General features: G+C 36.3%; 2 protein-coding genes across 2 annotated transcripts; both read right to left on the bottom strand.

Moving 5' to 3' along the window:
• Nucleotides 1-173: 173 nt before the first annotated feature.
• fastk (Fas-activated serine/threonine kinase) lies at nt 174-14,895 on the bottom strand. The gene is given in 11 exon segments (XM_051879033.1): nt 174-1,839; nt 4,068-4,182; nt 4,271-4,410; nt 4,412-4,938; nt 6,008-6,099; nt 6,184-6,343; nt 7,685-7,898; nt 8,064-8,212; nt 9,158-9,631; nt 11,501-12,329; nt 14,228-14,895. Coding segments are annotated over 10 exon segments (2,745 nt in total). The 5' UTR covers nt 12,288-12,329; nt 14,228-14,895; the 3' UTR covers nt 174-1,752.
• A 3,738-nt stretch (nt 14,896-18,633) lies between these two features.
• On the bottom strand, nt 18,634-20,343 carry LOC127504523 (cystatin-like protein). Its single transcript, XM_051879249.1, has 4 exons — nt 20,114-20,343; nt 19,861-19,965; nt 19,687-19,752; nt 18,634-19,567 (listed from the first exon to the last, which is right to left on the bottom strand). Exons 1-4 carry the CDS (start codon nt 20,288-20,290, stop codon nt 19,451-19,453), a joined length of 465 nt encoding a protein of 154 aa, XP_051735209.1. The 5' UTR covers nt 20,291-20,343; the 3' UTR covers nt 18,634-19,450.
• Between the last annotated feature and the right edge of the window lie 3,298 nt (nt 20,344-23,641).

Here is a 23,641-nt window from a genome sequence, read left to right as displayed (position 1 = left end):
AAAACAAAGGCACATAACTAAAACAAACTAAAATTAGAATAAAAACTGAAACTATAAAAAAGCTAATTCAAATAACAGTATATAAATAATACTAAAATAACATTGCATATCAGTTCCAACTAAGCAGAGGAAACTTTAAAAATAATTTCTTCCTAAAAAAAATCAAGACAAAGTTTTCTGCTTTTTCATTTTTAATAATCGTTTTTTTATATAGACATTTTAATATGTATATATAAACAGACATTTCGATCCATTTCCCCACCTGCTACCTGACACACAGACATTCACTCACACAGACATTCACTTCCCATAATAAATTATCTTTCCCTCTAAAGAAAGAGCAAAGCAAATGCACACAGATAAAGTGGTATATGGTTGACTCGCACAAAATACATCTTCCATATTAATAAGTTCTGACTTTAGGATCTTTATGCTTTTCATATTCATGTAGATGCAAGCAAGGCCTTGATTTAACAAACCCTCATGGCTTTAGTTAAAATGAACTATGCAAAACTTATTTTGTACTTAGTAAAATAGATTATGATAACACTTAAATATCACACTTGATTGTTGCCAGTCACTGTGACAAAAAAATGAATGTGACAAATCCAACTGGATTCCCATCTTTTTAATGATTAAATTAACATTATTTTAATTGCGGCTAACTTGTCTTTCATTAAACTTTTTGTTTAGAATTTATCTGAAGATTACAATGAGGACAGATCCATACGCTAAAGGCACAATCTAAAAATGCAACATTCTCCACATGGGAGATGAAAACATTATTTAATAACTATCCTGCAGTCAACTTTGTGCATTGCTTTCCCCCTCGCATGACACCAAAGCATCAATCATTTTGAGAAAATAAAATATATAAACATAGCCCATTCCTGCATATAATAATTCTTGTACATTCCAGCTTTTCTTTTCTGTATCTCCATACAGTTCACATCATAAGACTTACATTTCCACTTATTTCATATAATATATATGTCCATATTTATCCCCAAACCCTCAATTCTTTTAGGTTTAAAACCAAAGAGCAGCAGTGGCCGTGGTGGCAGCATCTGAAATACAAAGAGCTGTGACTCATCACCAGACCTCTGCACACTTGTGTCCACATCCATAAAATATACTATAGTCCTTATACTTGCCCCAAAAGACAATCTTATTGCCTACTTCCAAGCCCGCACCTAAACACACCAAAATAACCGTGAGGACACGCAAGTGGATGTGGGAACACCATCAAAAACAAAATTAAAACGCTGGGGAATATGAAATAATAAACCACCCGCTCCTCTCACCCCCAAAGATATACCAGAAACACTCACTCTGGACAAAATACAAAACATTTCAGAAGTGTTGCTGAATATACCGTTCATTGAGAATGAAATGGTCCTTGATCACTCACTGAGGGAAGTACTGTATGCTTGATGACATTGAATAAGCTGTTTTCCAGGCACAGTTAGACTTACTACATTTACCTTTTTGAATTTTGCCCAGAGGAGACCTCTGTATAATTAAAGAATGACGATAACACCCACCCAGATTCCTTGTGTCAACTGATGTTTTGTCCTGAAAACAAGGACTGTTCACATCCTGTGTGTACAAACGCACATACAGACGCTCACATACACACACAGACACATACGTACACCATAGTCTTTCGGAAAACAACAAAACCTCTTGAAAATGCGGAAGTCGCACATGCTCTCTGAAGCACATGAACACACACTCGCTCCGTTTATGTGGTCATAAAGGAACCTCCAGCAGCTTTTTGTGTAGGTACTGCTTCACTTCCTCAATCCCATTCAGCTTCTCCAACTCCAGATAGGGCAACTACAATAAAAACACAGAGAAATTCTGCATTCATTAGCAAGGTAAAATCATGTTTGTTTGTTTTTTTGACCATGACAATATATTGTATCTTGCTAATACCATTTTTTTTTCAATACATTGGTGTAACATGTAAATAATGGTTTATAAGTGGTAATTGTTCAATATCAGTAGTACTACCATCTGATACCATAACTGCATCATGGTACCTCTATACTTAGTTTCTGTAATTGTTTTTAACTTTCACATGATACATGTAAGGACTTAAAGGGTTAGTTTACCCAAAAATGAAAATTTCTGTCATTTATTACTCACCCTCATGTCGTTCCACATCCGTAAGACCTTCGATCATCTTCGGAACACAAATTAGATCTTTTTGAGGAAGTCAGGGAGGTTTCTGTCCCTCCATAGAGATCCAACACAACTACCACTTTCTAATTTGTGTTCCGAAGATAAACGAAGGTCTTATGGATGTGGAACGATATGAGGGTGAGACACTTTTGGGTGAACTAACCCTTTAAAGTTATAGCCTTCTTAGAAAGTTTTATTATATAATAAGCACACTACCGTTCAAAAGTTTGGGGTGAGTAAGCTGCATTTATTTGATCAAAAATACAGTAAAAACAGTAATATTGTGAAATATTACTACAATTTAAAATAACTGTTTTCTATTTTAATGTGTCATGTATGTCATGTAATGGCAAAGCTGTATTTTCAGCATCATTACTCCAGTCTTCAGTGTCACATGATCCTTCAGAAATCATTCTGATATGATGACTTGGTGCTCAAGAAACATTTCTTATTATTATCAATGTTGAAAACAGATGTGCAGCTTAATATTTTTGTGGAAACCAACCATAAACTTTTTCAGGATTCATTGATGAATAGAAAATTCAAAAGAACAACATTTATTTGCAATAGAAATCTTCTGTAACATAATTAATGTCTTTACTGCCACTTTTTGACCATTTTAATGCATCCTGAATATAAGTATTAATTTTTCTTTTTTTAAATCCTACTAATATTTTGCCCATTCAAACAGATTTTTTTATAATAACAACAGTCTTAATATGTATTTTAATGTGTTGACTTTGACTACAAGTATTGATTTTAGTATAGCATTTTATTTTTTTTATAGGAAATTAGATAATTAGATTTTGATTACAGATTTATAATATTCCCCATAACACAAAAAATACTGCAGTTCATAAGTTTGGGATCAGTAAGATTTTTACTGTTTTTAATAGAAGTCTCTTCTGCTCACCAAAGCTGCATTTATTTGATCAAAAATACAGTAAAAACAGTAATATTGTGAAATATTATTACAATTTAAAAGAACTCTTTTCTATTTGAATATGTTTTAAAATGTAATTTATTCCTGTTATGCAAAGTTGAATTTTCAGCATCATAACTCCATGTCACATGATCCTTCAGAAATCATTCTAATATGATGATTTACTGCTTTAGAAACATTTATTATTATTATCAATGTTGTAACATTATGTAACATTATACACTATAATTTTGTAACATTACACACTACCGTTCAAAAATTTGGGGTCAGTTAGAATTTTATATTTATTTTTTTAAAGAAATTGAAGAAATTATTACTTTTATTCAGCATGGATGCATTAAATTAATCAAAAGTGACAGTAAAGACATTTATAATGTTACAAATGATTCTATTTTAAATAAATGCTGTATTTTCTTTAAATACTTTTTATTCATCAAAGAATCCTGTAAAAAATAATTTCACAACTGTTTTCAACACTGATAATAATAATAAATGTTTCTTGAGCACTAAATCACTTTTTACAATGATTTCTGAAGGATCACGTGACACTGAAGGCTGGAGTAATGATGCTGAAAATTCAGCTTTGCATCACAGGAATAAATTACATTTTAAAAAATATTCACACAGAAAAATATTTTAAATTGTAATAATATTTCACAATATTACTGCTTTTTTGTTCGTTTTTTGTTTTACTAAATCAAATAAATGCAGCCTTGGTGAGCAGAAGAGACTTCTTTTAAAAACATTAAAAATCTTACTGATCCCAAACTTTTGAACAGCATTGTACATTATGCTATTCAAATTAAGAAAATTAAAATTATATTAAAATTAATTTCTACTATTTTAAATAAACTAGACAGCATATCACAGCATGATATCTTAATCCTGCAAGAGTAATTAATAACTAAATAAATCATATAAATTGTTCAGTGTTCACCTGTAGTATGATGTAGCCCAGTAACTGCAGGTGACGATCTCTCATGGCCCGGGATCCGACCAGCACATCAGAATTATGGCAATAATGCCATTTATCATTCACAGACATAATAACCCTGCATATGAGGAAGGACAGAAAGAATGTGTTAAAGATGATGAGCAAAACATTCAACACATAGTTTGAATAATTCAGGAAGGACTGACCTCTTCACCTGCTCTCCTGTGGTCCGGTCAGCTTCAGGGGTGTCAGGGTTGTGAAGCTGCAGTGGAGAACCGACCACTACATCACTCTCGCCACCTTCTGGGTACGACACACTTTCATAAAACGTAGTGATCTCACAGTCCTGGCCCTGTGTTCGCTCCTGTCGCAGCACCCCCCTCATCCTCCAGGATTTTTCCAATAGAGAACTGGAACAGGGAGTCTTGCGGTGCAACAGTCCCTGGAACGGAGGGTCCTGTCTGGGTCAGGCAGTCTGAGGGGCTACTGAGGGTTGAGCTGTCCTGGCTCTCCAGAGAGTGTTCCTTGGCTAGAGTTGAGTAATAATCTGAAGTGGTGTAATATGGGTTGTAGTCCAGCGAGACCGTTCCATTAGGGCCGACTCTTTGAGATCCTGCCGCTGCTGGAGGATGCATGTGAGCAGAGAGGAAGGAAGGTTCCTCTCCGGCTCGTTTGTCAGCCCCTTCCTCCAGTGACGGGGCAAAGGGAGAGAACTTCTGGAAGTCAGTAGTGAGGGCCGTGACTGAGCTGGACCCGTCTGGAGATTTAAGGTTCAGTACTACACACGAGGTTGATCCTGCTGCTAATGTTGCTGCTGGTGTACCTGTTCTGATGGGGAGGACGCGGCCTGTGCTGTCGATCCACAGCAGGAAATCTGCAATAAAAGAAAACGAGGAAAGGGTGAAAGGGTTACTTCACCCAAAAATGAAAATTCTGTCATTAATTACTCACCCTTGTGTCGTTCCAAACCCGTAAGACCTTCGTTCATCTCTTTAGAACACAAATTAAGATATTTTTCATAAAATTCGATGGCTCAGTGAGGCCTGCATTGCCAGCAAGACAATTAACACTTTCAGTGCCCAGAAAGCTACTAAAGACATATTTAAAACAGTTCATGTGACTACAGTGGTTCAACCTTAATGTTATGAAGCAACAAGAATACTTTTTGTGCGCCAAAAAAAATTAAATAACGACTTTATTCAACAATATCTAGTGATGGGCGATTTCAAAAAGCTGCTTCGTGAAGCTTCGAAGCTTTACAAATCTTTTGTTTTGAATCAGTGGTTCAGAGCGTGTATCAAACTGCCAAAGTCACGCCCCCCCCAGTGGTGAACCATTGAAATTTTGAAACATTTATGACGTAATGAAGCCTCGTTTACTGAAATCACGTGACTTTGGCAGTTTGATACATGCTCCGAACCACTGATTCAAAACAAAAGATTGGTAAAGCTTCGAAGCTTCATGAAGCAGTGTTTTGAAATCGCCCATCACTAGATATTGTTGAATAAAGTCATTATTTAGTTTTTTTGGCGCACATAAAGTATTCTTGTCGCTTCATAACATTAAGGTTGAACCACTGTAGTGTTTCAAATATATCTTTAGTAGCTTTCTGGGCATCTGTAAGTGTTATTTATCTTGCTGTCAATGGAGGCCTCACTGAGCCATCGGATTTCATCAAAAATATCTTAATTTGTGTTCCGAAGATGAACAAAGGTCTTATGGGTGTGGAACGACATGAGGGTGAGTAATTAATGACAGAATTTTCATTTTTGGGCGAACTAACCCTTGAATTTTATACTAAAATGTACTCATAGAATCTGAGCATGCAGTTTGTGGCACAAATTTACATTTATGCATTTAGCAGATACTTTTAACCAAGGTGACAGAGGCAAAAGCAATTTGTCAAAAGCCAAAAAATACTTGGATTGCAAAAAGAAAATCACCTGTGTAGTATCCTGGTGCGAGAACTTCATCTTGTTTGTAGCCGTGCTCGCCAACAAGCTGCCGGAGTGCCTCTGCAACCAGACCTTTATAACTGAAACACAAACACTCACTGGTACCTGGACAATTTTGTGGCACTTCTCTAATGGATTTCAGGTAGACTTCTAAAGTCACTTACCTGTATTTGCGGTTCACTTCATCTGCAGTTAAAGCGTGGTCAAACATGAGCACTTTGTGGGTGTCCTGAAGGCGAGGTCCAGTGTAGTCCCTGTATTCCAGCTCTACGGCTGCATCCAGTAGTGAAAGGTACCGACGTACGATTAGGGCGTACGGGCTGTCTACATGGAAAAAGATAGAACAGAATTAAGGTCAAACTTTACTGCAGAGGGGAAGGAAATCACTTACTTCTCCACTCTACAGTCCAGCCAAAAACATGGGTGTCTGGGTGATATTTCACTCCAAAATAATAAAATAAAATCCATTGAATTTAATCAAAAGTGAAAATAAAGACTTACTATTTACTTTACTTACTAAAGTAATAAAGACTTTTATTACTTTACAGAACAAAGACATTTTTTATGAAAATATTTTTAGAAAGATCTTTGGTTGTTTTCACAGTAGGCTTTTTTATGAAAAAATTATGGATTTTAATTAAATTTAATTGCAACGAAATTAATTTTAATGAGTTTAAACTTTTTTGGGGGGGGACCTAGACATTCCTTTATCCTTTGTGGAATTCATTTTTTTTATGTTTTTAAAGAAATAAATCCACCAGCAGAGGTCACTATTGATATCTGTTCCCTATGATGTGTTTGCATGAGTGTGTGCTGGTCCAAGGCAGGTTCAGTGTTTACTTATGGGTGACTAGGATGTTATAAATAAAACATTAAAAAACAAATATGAAGCCATGAACCATCTGGGTACATAAGGACTGACTATTTTATCTTCTCAAGAGACAAGAGCTGGTTGTCTTAGCACTGCACAAACATGCCAGTTAGCTTGCTTTTTTTAAAACAAGCATTCAGTAATGACTAGAGGTGCACGATTCAGGATAAATTGAGAATCATGGGTTTTTTGTTTCAAATAAAGATCGCGATTATCCCATGATTCTGAACAGAAAACTGAACAAAATAACATGTAATTTACTAGAGGTTCTGACAAATGTTAATTGAAGCAGTCTATTTAAAAATATTTAATTCATTTGAATTAATTATTTTTTTAAAAATCAGGTTGAATGAATGATTCAATGACACACTCATAAATACTTCACTTGTTTCATTCCGGATGAATCAGCGTGTTGAAACAATCTTTTGAATGAATGATTCAATAAAAAATATGTTTTTTTAACAGTCACTTGTCACCACATAATGGTGTAATAACGAAGCTTTCTGAAGCGTCAAGTTAATTTCAAAAGGTGATTTGCTCCATTTTGACCACTTCTGTAGACATCAGTGTTAATATCCGAAATATAAACTTTTATCCCAATACTTCTGTGATAATATAAATATATTTGTAACACAGAAAAGATGACACTAGCGTGTGGTTGAAAAGACTGTTTGTGAAGCTTTTTCATACTTACACTTGACAACTGCTCTTTCTGGGTCAGCGGCAGCGCCAACGCAGATTTGAAAGTTCTGGTGTGATTTTGTCAAATTCTGTAATGACAAACTCAAACTTACTTGTGACATTGCTGATGAACGATGGAGAGAAGACACGGTGAAGAACAAGCCCAGGAAAATGACCCAGCTGAAACAAGGACATGAGGATGTTTACAGTTGCCAGCGGAGAGCTCAGAGCCTTGAGTTCAAGCACCATCTCCAGCTTGGAAAAAAACTGCTCATTAGCAGGCCGATAACTCATACGACTGAATGGGAAGACAAGCTTCTGGATCACCTAGACAGAGGAAACAATGAAAGAGGAAAAGATGAAACCAAATTAGCAGTGTATTGTATTTAACATAATTATATAACACAGAAAAGGAAGCCAGTTATTATTATTCTTGCTTACAGTAAATACATAAACAACCCTATAGTACTGAAACCAATCAATTTGCTTAACCTTGCTGTCCAGGTATTCACCCTTCTTGACCAAGAAGTCAGCGATAGTGTCTAGCAAGCGTGTTTCTCTGAGACGATGGCGAGCGATGTACTTGGCAATGAGGGCCATGGTGTAAGGCGTGATGCTATCAACCTTTTTAGGCAACTCCTCTAAAAAGATAAAAAGGATTTAAAGTTAGCCTCATTCCACAACAGGAAATTCATTTTACCTTCATATACCAAGGGGTCAAGGCTTGGCCCCATTGGCCCCTGCTAGAAGATTACCATTAGATTTCTCCTTCTAAATATATTCAAAACTTTAAATAATAAAAGATTATTCACAGAAATTTTAGAATTATTAAAAAAAAAATCTGTTTATCTGCTCATCGTTTGCATTTTATGACAGATTTTTTTTAATACATCACTTTTCACCCATCACACCTATTGTTTCAAAAATGCATGAAATATATAGAAAACATTTCTGAAATATGCTGAAAAACATACAAAAATATGCTGATGTAATACATGAAATATATAAATATATATCATAAGAAAATATGCTATCTCAATATGCCATCTCAGGAATAAATTACATTTTTAAAATATATTAAAATCCAAAACAGTTATTTTGAATTGTAATAATATTTCACAATATTTGTTACTGTATTTTTTGAACAAATAAATGCATGGTTGGTGAGCATAAGAAACTTCTGTCAAAAACCGACCTTGAACTTTTGAAAGGTAGTGTATATATAAATTACAGGGCTCAGAGAGAACTACTGAAGTGTAGTAAAATTGTCTCTAAATTTTACAGGCTAACCTTACGAAGACAAATATGTCTTTAACGGTAACACTTTAGTATGGGGAACACATATTCACTATTAACTATGACTTTTCCCTCAATAAACTCCTAATTTACTGCTTATTAATAGTTAGTAAGGTAGTTGTTGTATCGTTTAAGTTTAGGTATATGAGGTAGGATTTAGGGACGTAGAATATGGTCATGCAGAATAAGGCATTAATATGAGCTTTATAACAGCCAATATGCAGGCTAATAAACAACTAGTTAAAAGTGATAATTGTCCCCCATATTGAAGTGTTACCTCATTAACTTACCTGAAAGACTGCTCACAAACTTCTCCTGCCTGTTCTGGTAGAAGAGGTGAGAGCTGAAGATAAGCTCGAGGCTCTTGTTGCTGGCCTCCCTGGCACATGCTGACAGCATCTCATCCAGCAGAGCCATCTCATGGTCTCTGACGCTGCTAACGCTGGCCAGCGTGTGCTTCACCAGCCGCAGGATCTTCCGGTTCACCACCAGCTGCTCCGGGGAGGCTCCATCCGCCACCCGCAGCGCTCTCCATTTAGTGCGGTAGTAGGAGAGCAGGAGGAAGAGCGTCTGGGGGTGGCGCTCCCGCTCGATGTTCTTCTCTAGCCCGGCGAGACACGACTCAATCAAGGGATGCTGGCTGGACGGATGCAGCTTCATGCTGCTGCTGAAAACCATGGAGATGTCCTTTTGGTTGAACTGGGACAGACGAGCCTGGGACTCTTCCTCCAGCACCTGTACAATCTGAGAGTCACTGGGCAGCCCTTAATGAGATGGAGAACATATACGATCAAAAGTCAAGTTCATGAAACTATAGATCTAGAAAATATAGACAGTAACTGACTGTGACAAGCTGTGACAGCAGTGTCAGATGCTATACTTCACCTAAAACTATTTTTTTCATTTTATAACAACTTTTCTTTGGTATTTGGGTGCACATTTGCTTGAATAACAGCATACACTTTAGCTGGCACGGAAAACATATTCTGTGTTTGCACCAGAGGTGTAAAGTATTTAAGTAAATTTAATGAGTTACTGTACTTAAGTATCTTTTTGGCTACTATCAAAGACTATAGATATAGAAAGACGGTTCACTCCTATTAGTTATGAACAAGAGAAACTGCAACGCGCAATATGGCGAAATACGTCCCGCCTTCTAAGTAAAAGAGCCAGTCGCTGATTGGTAAAGTCACTGCAGCTGCCGTTAGAAGCTCCAATTCCCATAGAAACCCGAGACTCACGCTTAAGACTGCTCATGCAAATTGGCTGAAAAATGAGCTTTTTTAATGCTATTTGAGCATAAGAAACAACATTTATAGGGCAGTTCATGTCAGATTTTGTTGCTGATCTGAAATATGTTACTTAATTGTGAGTTTGCCAAGCAGTTTTTCAGATTTCAGGATTCCCCTATTCAAATAGATAGGACTTAGTCTTGGATGTTTGGATGTTGGTGTTTGATGTATATAACGGTGTTATGATGAACTATATGCCTTTCTCCACTGATGTTCAAAGCGTTTCTTAGGATACTGATTTTTAGAAGACAGCTGTCTGGCGAGTGGGAACATGGTTTGTGCAATAATAGCAACACATTATTAGCAGCTGTTTGATAATGTAGTCAGGCAAAAGGCTAATCATACTAATTACCATCATGTGTCCGACGTTATAAAAAGCAATATACCATTGTACAGCGTTTACCTCAGTAAGTTGACCAAGTGGATATCTGAGCTCGTGCGAGTGAGTGGAGGCAGGGCTAATTATCATATTCATAGATCCACGTATAATAAATGAAGCAGGGATGTAGAGTGATCAAAGATGAGTTTTAAGGGATAAAATTATTGACTACCGGGGGGATTTTAATAAATATTCTTAAAGAATTTTTCAATGAATATTGTGTGCAGGTTCTCTTTTTCTGTTCTTTAAATAAATGATTATTATAAAAATATAATTATAAAATACTTTTAAATATTTTATAAATCATAAAATATTTGAGCTGAGCTATACTTCATCTAAAACAATTTCAAACAACATTTTTCTAATTTTTGAATAATTTTCTTAGTATTTGCATGTCCTTTTGCTTTAATAACAGCCAAAGAAAACACACAGAAAACATATTTTGCGTTTGCAGTTTGCCGCTTTTTGCACCTTCTTTTCTCAAATATATTTATTCATTTTTTTCCTATATACTGTGTACAGGCTTTTGTCTTTTTCTTTTCTTTAATGATTATTATAATAAAATACTTAACAAATATTTTATAACAAATTTTAAAAAAAATATTTTTAAATACAATATATACATATTTGCACTGAGCATAACCACTTTTTAATTAAAAACATTATTTTTACTATAGAAAGCTTCATGACTTGTCAATGACTTTCTACAATTTTATCATTTTCCATGACATTTCCAGGCCTGGAAATCACCATAATTTAAAATGTCCCTAAAATTTCCAGGTTTTCCATGATCAGAACTCTGCTAAATGGAAGTAAGGAAATCTGACCTTTTAAAGATTGAGGTTAATATGGTCAATGTCACAAATTTGCGTAATTAATTATTAAACTAATAATAGTGCAAAATATAAATATAAAAAAAGTTCCCGACTACACTGTCATTGAACTAAACGTGAAGGACTCACCAAGAGCAGCTACAGCATAAAGGCAGTTAACAATGCTAAAGTTGTCGAACTTGGAGCAGTCATTGACAATGGCATCACAGAGAGTCTGAAAATCCTGATTATCCAGAATCTGTCGTATAGTGTTCTCCCCCGAACCTCCGACAGAGGTCGCGGGCAAGGTTCCTTCGCCCGCTCCCCCGCCACCGCCACCCGCTCCGCTCCCACCTGCCTGACCTCCAGCCTGCTGCAGTACCAGGAGCTGACCGATCTTCTGTAGGGCAATGGGGTAATGATTGTGCGAAATCTTCCCTGGATTCTGCGTGACCCAGCGGAGAACTTCATCCACGGTGCGCGAGCGATCGATCAGCCGCTTCATGGTGAAGAAGGTGTCGTAGCTCATCTTCTCATGGATGAAGTTCCAGGTCTTCTTCTTGCCATGGTGCAAATGCGCATGGGGCTGGTAGTGCGGAGGAGGAAGGTGGGCGACTTGAGGGTGTGTGTGGTAGTGCTGGTGGGTCTGGTAATGGGGCCGGTGGGCATCTAGACGGGCTTGATAAACGGGCGGGTAGCTCTGAGGCTGATGGACATGAGGGTGATGTGGAGGGAGTGGATGATGGTGGTTCTCCAGCATAGGCGGCCCTCCTCCAATCAGGCCGATGCGCCGACCTGGCTTGCCCCCACCACCGCTGTACATGCGTGTGGTGTACATACTAATAAGAGCACCTAGACTCAGTAGGCGAGAAGGCTGGTGGGGCGAGGAGAATCTCCTGCAGGTTAAGAGGCCAAAGTGAAAAGGCAGCCCCAGCATGGTATATAGCGTGGTCCAAGAGGGAAGTTCAAGAGAACACTCCTACGAACAAAAAGCACATACTTTATTAAGTACACTTCATAGTCCAAATGATTTTATCAGTCTGTATACAGCAGATTTTAGTGCTGAACCACAGTAAGATGCAACATTATGGTTCAGCACTTATAGAAACTCATCTCCACACTAATGAAGCAGGCAGGAGGTGCTCCAAAAATAGACGGTAACTTGAGAATTGTCAGACTGATGTGCCCTTTCCATCAGGGGGCTGAGCGGAGGAGAGGATATCCCATCCTCACATCTCAATCAGACCTCATTTATGAATTAAGATATTTATGAATAATAAAAATTCATACGTTTATGAAGTCTCATAGCACAACAATACAATTATTATGTTTATAAGGTTGACCCAGATACAAAACTTTAAAAACAGATCAAATGTATATCAAGATTTGGATGTACGGTTATTTAAAAAATAAATTAATACTTTTATTCAGCAAGGATGCATTAAATTGATCAAACACCAAACACTTTTTCAATTCATAAAAGAATCTTGAAAAATGTTTCATGGTTTCCACAAAAATATAACTTATTTCAAGATTAATAATAAGAAGAAATGTTTCTTGAGCAGCATATCAGAATGATTTCTGAAGGATCATGTGACACTGAAGACTGGAGTAATGATGCTGAAAATCAGCTTTGCCATCACAGGAATAAACTACACTTTAAAATATATTAAAATAGAAAACAGTTCTTTTACATTGTAGCAATATTTCACAATATTACTGTTCTTATTGTATATTTGATCAAATAAATGCAACCTTGGTGATCAAAAGAGACTTTTAAAAGCATTATAAACAATCTTATCAACCCCAAACCTTTGAACAGTAGTGTAAGGATCATGTATTCATGATCAGAGGGACCAAATATACTAAACCACTGAAAAATGCATATCAAATAAGCACTAGTAACCCGAAAATTGGATATTGAATATTGCATTATAGAGACTGACATTTTAAGTGCATCTGCTGTTATTGCCTCATGTTGGTGTGTCAATGGTTGGACTAGTCACTATGGAAACACTGATCCCGTGAGCGAATCATTGGTCAGCCGTGGAAGTGGTCACCTTTGAGAAACATAACATTTCTTGGACTATTTGAATGCCATTTCCACAGCATTTGTCCCCTTTAAAAAGACAGTTCGCCCCCCAAAAAATCTGTCATCATTTACTCAGCCTCATGTCTTTCCAAACCCACTTGACCTTGTTACTTGCATGGAACACAAAAGAAGATATAAATAGCTGAAAGTCCAAGCTGCTATTTTCCACACAGCTGTCAAGCAAGATTTTCTGTGAATAACAACTTCAAACTTAATGTGTTCCTCACAAAAAGCTACTGTATGTCTTTAGACTTGGAATACAGACATAAATAATATATCACGATTTCCACAAAAAACATTGAGCAGCAGCACAATTGTTTTCAACATTAATAAGAATAAGAAATGTTTCTAGAGCACCAAATTAGAAGGATTTATAAAGGATCACGTGACACTGAAGACTGCAGTAACGGCTACAGACTTGGAATATCGTTATATGAACTACGTTAATGATGCTTTTTCGTAATGTTTGGAGCTTGACAGCTTCAATTCTCATCGCTAAACTTTGTGTGCCACAGAAGAAAGTCAGTCATTCAGGTTTGGAACAACATGACGATGAGTAAATAATGACAGATGCTTGTTTCATTTAGGGTGAACTGTTCCTTTAACAGTTCTGGACTTAAACTTCTAGCATTCTCTTTAATAGTTTCGTTGTATCTGTACAGTGACAGAAAAGCTTGATTCGTCTTGACAAATTTACCACTATAAAACAGACTAAACATAAAATGATTTCCTTACAATTGCTGCCATAAGACCTGGCGTGATAGTGTGGTTAAAAGCAGGCTTACATGTTTAACTCAGAGGATGGCGCATGGATGGATGTGCAGGGTCAGGAGGATGAATTTGCCCGCAGGAGTCGGTGGCATTGGCGAGATTATTGCTCGTGATTCTAAACGATTCGACGGCTAACTGTGCTGCACAGCTGTGTGGGTTCAAAAACTTATCTTTAATAAACGCTTTAAGTGGACTGACATATTGTAAAAGCAGGATTAATGGAGCATCTGCTGAGGCCCGGAAGCTGAGCGCTGCTAACGAGCTGCTACACCGACGATTTCACAGTATCTGCGTGTTGAAGCAGCGGTTGTTTTGCTCCGTGTCCCGAAACGGTGAGAGTTCTATTAAAATATGGCTAATACAGTGCGTGAATCTGGTGCGATCCGGTAGGACATGGCTTCATCAACATGCACGACTTCTTCTCCAGCAGCTAAAGTCAGTGTAGGTGAAGGTAAAGCTGCCTGATCGGAACGGTTTCTTTCTATGATCTCGATACAGACTCGTACACGAGACTCATCTCCTGTCGCCGCGGCGGACTCGTCTGTCAGGGCCTGATAACCTCGGGGTGCTCAGCCTTCTGCTACACTCCCCTTGCACTCCGCCAGTGGTCGTCCGCCGCCCCGGTGTTCGCCATGTTTCCGGAAGTCAACAGAGGCAGTCCGGAAACACGTGTTTGTCAGACGGACAGTTTCTTTCTCTCTTTCAAAATAATAGTTTTTCTGATATCATAATTTGTTTTATCACACAATTAAAGTCTTGATAGTCTATCTATCTATATCTGTCTATCTGTCTATCTATCTATCTTTAAGTAATTTTTAATTAATCATAACTAACATTCCTTTTTCTTGCAGGATTAACATTTATATGCTTTGATATAAATATATATATTTATCCAAATAACTTTTTGTCATATATGACATTATACACTGGTATTATTTTTGTTTTCTCTTACAGTTTTTCTCAGTCGCTATGGTACATATGGTCATATGGTACAAATGGTCATCCTTAAAGCTGCAGTCTGTAACTTTTTTTGGTTAAAAATTATCCAAAATCAATTTTTGAGCAAGTACATAACCAGCCAGTGTTCAAAACTATCTCCTTACCTTAGCCTGATTCACAACCGTAAGCTTGTAATAATGTTTTATAATTCCAGTAGTACTGGTGGGTTTTCACGGGAAATTCGAGCATGCAGCTGTACGTCTTTGCGTCATTACGTCATGTCTGTTTACATAAAGAAGGAGTCCCAGCTAGTAGACTATATCATGAGGATGCTGCATGGGGCAGATCATTTACAGCCTTTTCTCACAGCAGCTGCGATAATTAAACGTATAATTTTGATGGTGGATTGTAATCCAGAAAGGTCCAAATGACAATCATCAGTGACAACTGGAGATTCACCCGTAATCAAAATCAAAAGACTTCGGACTGTGGAGTGGCTACAGAAATTGAAATCTACAGGTAACGCTAATACACACTAAATACACATAGTCACGCAATGCTGATGTTGTTAACATTAACAATTTGAGAACAAAGTATAACAATAATAATAATTTGCACGGTTTGAAGTGATCCAAGCTAAGCGATCGTTAGATTTAATCACCATTGGCAGCGTGATTTATTGTCATGCTTTTTTCCCCCTCAGTTGGTCAGAACAAAAGTGACAGATTTGTTACTTGTTCAGATGACATTTTCTGGTGAAAATTCTTATTTTGGTCATACTTCCAAGATGTAGAATCTGTGATTCAGAAGTACAGTATCCACACCGATGTGGTGACTGACAGCAAACATTAGATTCATCCGCGCTGAGGAGTCGTGCCGATACACAACCCGCGTAAAAATGATAATTCCGCAAATAACTGCAATTTCAGGTTTCAAACAGAGATGGTGACAAAGAGGCAAAACGTACAGACTGCAGCTTTAAGATTTGCAAACCAGTAAGTATAAAATAATTTGTGCCCACAGCACCACACAATGGATTACATGCAGAAGCCTGTAATTTGCTCAAAATCCTTAGCTCATGTCTCAAAAGTAAATATTTATGTCAATGAACAGATCAGTGCCATCAGAATGACAAGTCCTTGTGTCATTGTTCACAAACAAGATAGTCAAAATGCTTAGTCATGTTGTCAATATAACAGTGTACTCAGTGTCAGTATTTTCAGATGTTAACTATGGCTATGATTTTGATGACAATGATTGAAAATGCAGAAGACTGCTCTTTATCTGTATGGCATATATACATTTCAACAGTACAAATTTACATATTACTCTATGTGGGATATTGATTGCAAAACACTGGACAGGGTTCACTTTTACTTTTGGTCTGTCAACAAATTACATTACAATGTTATTGCGATATAAAGAAAAAGACGACTATATATATACTGTACATATGTACATGTGTGTTTGTGTGTGTTTCATTATGTCTCTATAAAGTATATTTACTGTATAATGTAAAATGCAAATGGACTACTGTAAAATAGCATTATACAGTAAGTATAATTGAGAAGGTCCACAATAGTGCCTTATTTCATCAGAAACATGTCTACAATCTTGGGCTCTTCTACTTCCACTGTTTTGCCTCTGTACCTTTCTACCACGTCCTTACTCCTCTTCTGACACTGTTTGTTTCCTTATTGTTCTTCCATTGTCAGAATTTGTAACATTGTGTTTAGCTCTGTCTATTTATGCTTGCCAAATGAAGCTTCATGAGATGCACCTCTGAGCTATTTTAGAGAACTGTTTGATCATTTGTTGAACTAACACTTTACATTTACTTAAAATTCAAAATTCACCTCCACAATTCAATTCAGGAAACATTTACAAAAAAATAGAAGACTAATAGAGGTCTAATAGAAATATAGAAAATAAACTTGATGCATTACTTGATGCGTTACTAGTTCAACCATTTTGCATTTAATTACTTATGCAAGGAACTAATGCCTAGATGTTTTGAGGGGTAAGATTATTCAAAAGACAACCAGTATAATACATTTTGATGATATAAGCAATTGATAATTTAGGAAACAGCAGACAATTGTACATGATCAGTAGCATGAATGTACCAAAGCATTGGCAATTTGTTCAAAAGAATGAGAAATTGCTTTTATGATGTGCACAAGTGACTAGATAAGGTGGAGGTTGAGAATTTCAGTGACTGAGAAAAACTAATATATCACTACAATTTTGCTCAAATAAGTTGCATAAATCCACGTTTCTTCTCATTTGTTATGTCATTGTACCACAGATGTTCTCTGTCACACTTTTTATTTCATTCAAAATATGATACCTTTCTACTACATTTTCTAAAGTTTGCCATAAAATAAATGCAAGGCTGCAAAAAAGAAAAGACTGTTCAAACATTTAAGCAGATGCCTTTATTATTTTGTTTTTAAGGTGTGTTCTGGGATGATTTGTAAAGAGATGGCATTACTGAAACAAATGGTTTTAAAAGCCAAAGTCTCTCCAGTGTTGATCCTGCTAATCATTCATTCAGTGAATGATTAATAACAAGAACGATTCAAGTCCACTGCCCATGTCAAAATAATTCTTCTTATGTTATTATTAGTCCACTGCCCATGTCAAAATAATTCTTCTTATGTTATTATTTATAATAATAACATAAGAAGAATTATTTTGACATGGGCAGTGGACTTGAATCGTTCTTGTTATTAATGTAAAATGATTATAAGTGGTTAAATTGTATTATAAATGGTTACTTATAGTTCTATCATGACAACTCTCGGAAGATTGTTTGCATGGTAATGGATATGACTGTTAACGTATTTGGTCTTGGCAGAATAGATCTGCTACGCTGCTGCTATTGATTATTGCTGTGTTGTAGATTATTGCTACTGCCAATACATATGCCGAATTGCTGCTGTGAGTATGCAAGACATACTGTTGCTGCACAAATAGCAAATATACCAATTACCCATAGCAGGTGGAGGTAGGGAAAGTGGAGGGTTTTAGACAAACTCTGAAAGCGCACTGCAACTGCTATAGTGAATGATAACCAACCATTTAAATGTTGAGCAGAAAGCTCATTGGCTGCAGATGCACCAGTCAGCTTGTGCCAGTAATTAAATTGCTTAAAAAATTCAACTGCTTGAAAAGTTTTAAATGGAGTTTCAAATGATACTGTACATAGTATCAGACATTGTCATTCAGACATGACTTGAGATGCCATTTTATAGCTTTAAAGCTGTGGCTTAAAACCTTTAAACCAGGTGTCCCTGACACCTAAAAAATATATACTACTAGGTATCTCCATTTCGGCCTGTTCAAGTTGGACGACGCCTCGTCCCTTATGAACACTATCACTTAAGGTCTCTAGTGTTCCCCTTCAGCACTATCACTTGAGAATAGAAGTAAAATCTCTAGCGTGCTGCACAACAGTAATCAGACAGACTTCAGACAATGCCTTCGAATATGCTTTAATCATAGCCGGGAGGATCTGACCATAGAGAATCCCCCGACAAAAAGTGTACAACAGAATAGGAGCATGGAAAAGGTGACATGATTCATTACATCATTTTTCTACAATATGATTGGTTCTTCATATGTATAATTCAGCAAACCCTTCTGTTTCTATAGGTAAAAGCAAATCTGGATTCCTTGATTACTTCAGCTTGTTACTCAAGTAAGGTTATATATTTAGACAGCTGTTTAGTTTAGTTTTCCCTTCTAGTTTTGTTTCCCCTTTTGTTATATGTAGACACACTAACAATTGGGGACATTTAGTTTTCAAAAGCATACAAATGTTAATCCTGCAAGAAAGAGAAATGTTAGTTATGATTATTTAAAAAAAAAACCTTCAAGTCCCCTTAATGTAATTTGTATTGATGTACATAAATTTAAAACACTAATGAAAACAACCGCAACTACAACTAAATACCAGCGTCTCACTGCAGGACATCCGTTTACAGATCTCTTCAAGATCCTGGACCTCTCAAATTCAGTGCAAAAACAATTATTAATTTGACTTGTATGTTATTCAACACTAGGACATAATGAAGGCTACTGTATTTTCCATATTTCTCCCAAAATTACATCATAACATTGAAACATACTGAGAAAACTGATAATTGAGCAAAAATACACAATCTTCATAATTCAATTCAAGATAAAGAAACTTGGCCTGAGAGGTCAAAATTTTTCCCCCCCAAAAAAAAGTTTTGCCTTGTTTTGTTTTGTTTTCATGGCCAGTTTCAAAGATCCTTGATTGTTTTTATTTCTCAGATGCATCCCAGACATCCAGTTTGTTGCTCATTTTCTGCTGTTTGTGACAACAGAGTTCCACCCCCAGCAATATGGGATCTCTTTGAGGAACATTCGGATAGAGTTTGTTTAATCTGCAATGAGAACAGTTAAAACCTTTTAATGCAGGAATATCTTGACAACAAAAATATTGGATCATGATGGTGAATTAAGGAGGTCTTTGTCCCCAATATGTGACTAATATGTGATGTACCTTTTTTTGTTCTCTGAGAAGGAAACAGGACATCTCTCCACGACATTCAACACAAGAAACTTGAGGCTGAGAAAAACAGAACAGTGTGAAACTGCAAGCTTTTTTAAAAAAGTGTATTCTACAATGACTCCTATAGGCATCAAGATCCTTCTGTGAGAGTGAGTAGACACTTACTGTAGCCTTATTTTGGATTTTACAGTCTTTCCGATGGACAAACGGTATTGTCTTGTCACATGTTGTGGGTTTTAATAACACATTAACCATGCGCTTGTCATAATCCTGTCATATAGGGGAAAGATACAGGTAAAGCATAAAGATGACAACCATAAATGTAGGACGTTTAAAAAAAATTATCAAGCACTTTAAGGCCGATGCATAAGCACAGAAAACAAACAATCAAAACAAACATTTGAATTAAATAACTTACAGAATTTAAAATGGAGTCAAAATCAAGGTGTTTGGCTTTTCCATGTCTATCATTGGCTTCTTTTATTGCCTTGTCAATAATGTTTGAATCATGTTGGCCTAGTTGATGATATTCTTTCTTTCCGTCTGTGGACTCCAGCAGTAACAGAGCGCTAAGCAGTAACAGTGAACCTCTCATCTTGCACAATAACTGAAGTTCTTCACTGTTTGCCCGATCTGGTCAGAATCAGTAACTGGTGTCACGTCTACACAGACCACAACAGCTGTGATTGGGCTGCTTTGTAACCGGAGGCCCTCCCCAGGATGATGAAATAAGACAGGGCTTCTGCAGGTTATGAAGATAAATTTAAGACCCTTTTAAGATCAAGTCATAGAAATTTTATGTCAGTAAATGCATTTTCAACATACTTTGGTATGAATATTCCGATTCATCAGTCCAAATATCTTGTCCTAATATAATAAGACCTGCATGACTAAAACCCAACTTATAAGGTGGTGAACCATTACAAACTAAATGCATGTCAACACAACTGACAAAACTATACTGCAAATACTCTTTGGGACAAACATTTCCCCAATTTAACATCTCAAAGCTGCAATGTTCAGAAAAGATCTGTGCATTATCAAGTTCCTCTACAGGTTACAGACAACGGTATATAGAAAACCGAGGGATAGAAACAACCTTTTACATGCCTCAAGTAGCCATCTGAGACCATTAAAAAGAGGTTTTGTTCAAATAAAACATATTATGATACTGAGGTTAGCACGAGAGTATAAAAACAATGGTTGGATTTGGCTTTGGAGAAAGCTAAAGTTTTAGATGATGTTTCAATAATACGTCTAAAAGAAAGAAAAAAAATCAACAATGTTATGTTGCACAAATATAGCCTACATTAATAAGGATGTGAAAAACATAATTAAAAAACACTGGCATATTTTAAATACAGATGGGAAATGTGAATATCTGTTTAAAGACCTTTATTTGTGTATTATGGGGGAAGAAATCTGCAGGATTACTGATACAGCATGCTGATACAGCTGCTGTTGACATCCAAAAACAGTTAAAGGTCCAGTAGGCTTTCCCCATGTAGACATTGTTTGGCTTGTCGTGAACTAAAAATGTTAGTTTGTGAGTTACTCAAGAAATTAAGAAATTTGAAAATAGACATTTTATTTCTTGTCGCTCAACGAATGTTATTTTGCTTTCTTGGCCTTCAATATGTAAGACCAGTCAGTTGAGATTTCATATTAATGCACACAGAAGTGCTATAACTAGAGCCGATAGTAAATCACCAGTTGCTCAACATTTCACGGAGGTTAAATATAGTTAATGAATTATCTTTTTGTGGAATAGATATGGTACTTCCAATGCGTCGTTATGCGAATATACAACAGAAATTATTACAAACTGAAAGCAAATTGATTTTTCGTCTGAATACTGTACAACCACATGGATTGAATAAAGTTTATTCGGTCTAGTTTTTTAATGATTTTTTTTCTCTCCTCTTTCGCATAGCTATATTGCTGAATTGTCAGTTGAGTAACCGGTCTATAATTAAATTGATTGATTGAATTTATGTTGATGATGTAAGAAATTAAGATGAGATGAAATAATAGGTGAACACTAAGGAAGATCCTGTGTGACCGAAATGTTTTTATGAAGAGTTTTTAAAATGCACCGATTAATTTTTCGCACTTGTATAAAGAAAGAAGATTGCTAGTATCTCAGCATGTAATCCTTTTTGGATACGAAGCCTAACAAAAGATTTTCAAGAAATGAAAGCTCTAGCGTAAGATGCCAGGAAGACTCTAATGTTACGTCACTTAGATCTAACCAATCATTATCTAATACTTGGTGTATAAAAGATCGGTACTTATACATGTCTGAGTTCACAGATGCTGATCCCAACCTCCACCTCCATCCACCACCAGGATGGTCCCTGTCCATACCCCGCTAGAAATTTTACGTTCCCAGAACATTCTCAGAACGACCCCACTGGTGTTAAGGACGTTGCCTAATAACGTTCTTAGTATGTTCACAGACGGTCACGATGTGGAGTTCTTTTAAGGTTTGGGGGACGTTATTTGGCAGACATTCACAGAGCATTCAAGACGTTCTCTGAACATTTAGGGAACCATGTTTTATTTGGAAATGTTCTCAGAACGTCCCTGCTGCCCTTGTCAAAAAATTGAACTGAAAATTAGAGCTAAATTGACTAACAACAATATCTTTTCAAACAAAAACTAATTTTTCTTAAATGTCTTACAAAAAAAAAAAAAAAAAAAAAAAATGTATCCACCTTATTCCTGACTAGCCTACTGCTTTTCGAATTATGGGTTCCACTTCCGGTTTGGGGAACTTCCATTTAAAAAGACTGAAATGAATCGTTTCAAATCATAAGGTTGCCCTACAAATAAAGCTATAAAGCTTATCCGTCAATTTTTCTTTCATGTTTTATTTTCAGACATCATGAGAATAACGTAACGATTGGTATTTTAACGTAATGTTATAACAAGAATACCATATAGGTCGTTTGTCACTTCCCTGAAATACGACCCATAGGAGCGTTTGCTAAAGTTTTCATTTTCAGGCTTTCACGTAGCTCAAAAAAAATGAACACGTTTCATTGGTGACGACAGACGTAACACGACACTGTCATTATTTTTACGCCAGCTAGAGGCGTAAAAATAATGACTTTAAAAAAAAAAAAAAAAAAAGACTTTAAAACGTAAATATAGGTCGTAATAGGGTGCTTTTTGGAGGGACAGTCTCCAACAGTCGCTGCTTTCTATCCTCGTGATTATTTTCTTTTGTCCCTTTGCATACCGCTGTAATAGTATGAAAAGGACAACATATACTGCACATTTGTGGTCTGTTCTCCCGATATACTTTACGATACATCCCATTAATAGTTCACTGGAATGCACAAATAATCTATCGTTTTTCTCCTCAAAGCCTTACATCTCTTTCCAGGTTTGTTTTCACAGGTAGCCTAAATACAATTTATTATCTGTAAAAATGATGGAAATCACTTTGAAATAGTATCACACAATGCTGAAGTTCATGAACATTTTTTATTAAGGCAACGTATATCACATAATACAGATATATAGGCCTATCACTATAGTTATATTTAACCCGTCCAGAATCGCGCTTTTTCATGGCCTGTTGAAACTACCTTGTTGATGCTTTTACACTTTTAAATGTCCTTTTAATGTTCGTTGGTTGAAGGGTGAGTAGAATAATGTCATCTCATTGTACCCAGTTTAAAAAGAAAACGTATTATTGCTTTCATAGGGCAAGCCTTTCACTGACTGTTAACAGCTTAACGGAAGTTACACCCATAATTCAAAGCAAAGCGTCATGGAATAAGGTCAATAGGCATTTCCTAGATTATTATTATTATGAAACTTTTTCTGTAAAATGAAAATCTCTTGCAGTAAGTCATTAACTGACAACAACACATGCATGAGCTAATGTAGGCTAACTGCTGTATCACTGCATCAATAACTACACAGTTATTGCAGC

The sequence above is a fragment of the Ctenopharyngodon idella genome, chromosome 2, assembly GCF_019924925.1.
Source record: "Ctenopharyngodon idella isolate HZGC_01 chromosome 2, HZGC01, whole genome shotgun sequence".
NCBI lineage: Eukaryota > Metazoa > Chordata > Actinopteri > Cypriniformes > Xenocyprididae > Ctenopharyngodon > Ctenopharyngodon idella.
This window is presented reverse-complemented; position numbering and strand designations above follow the sequence as displayed.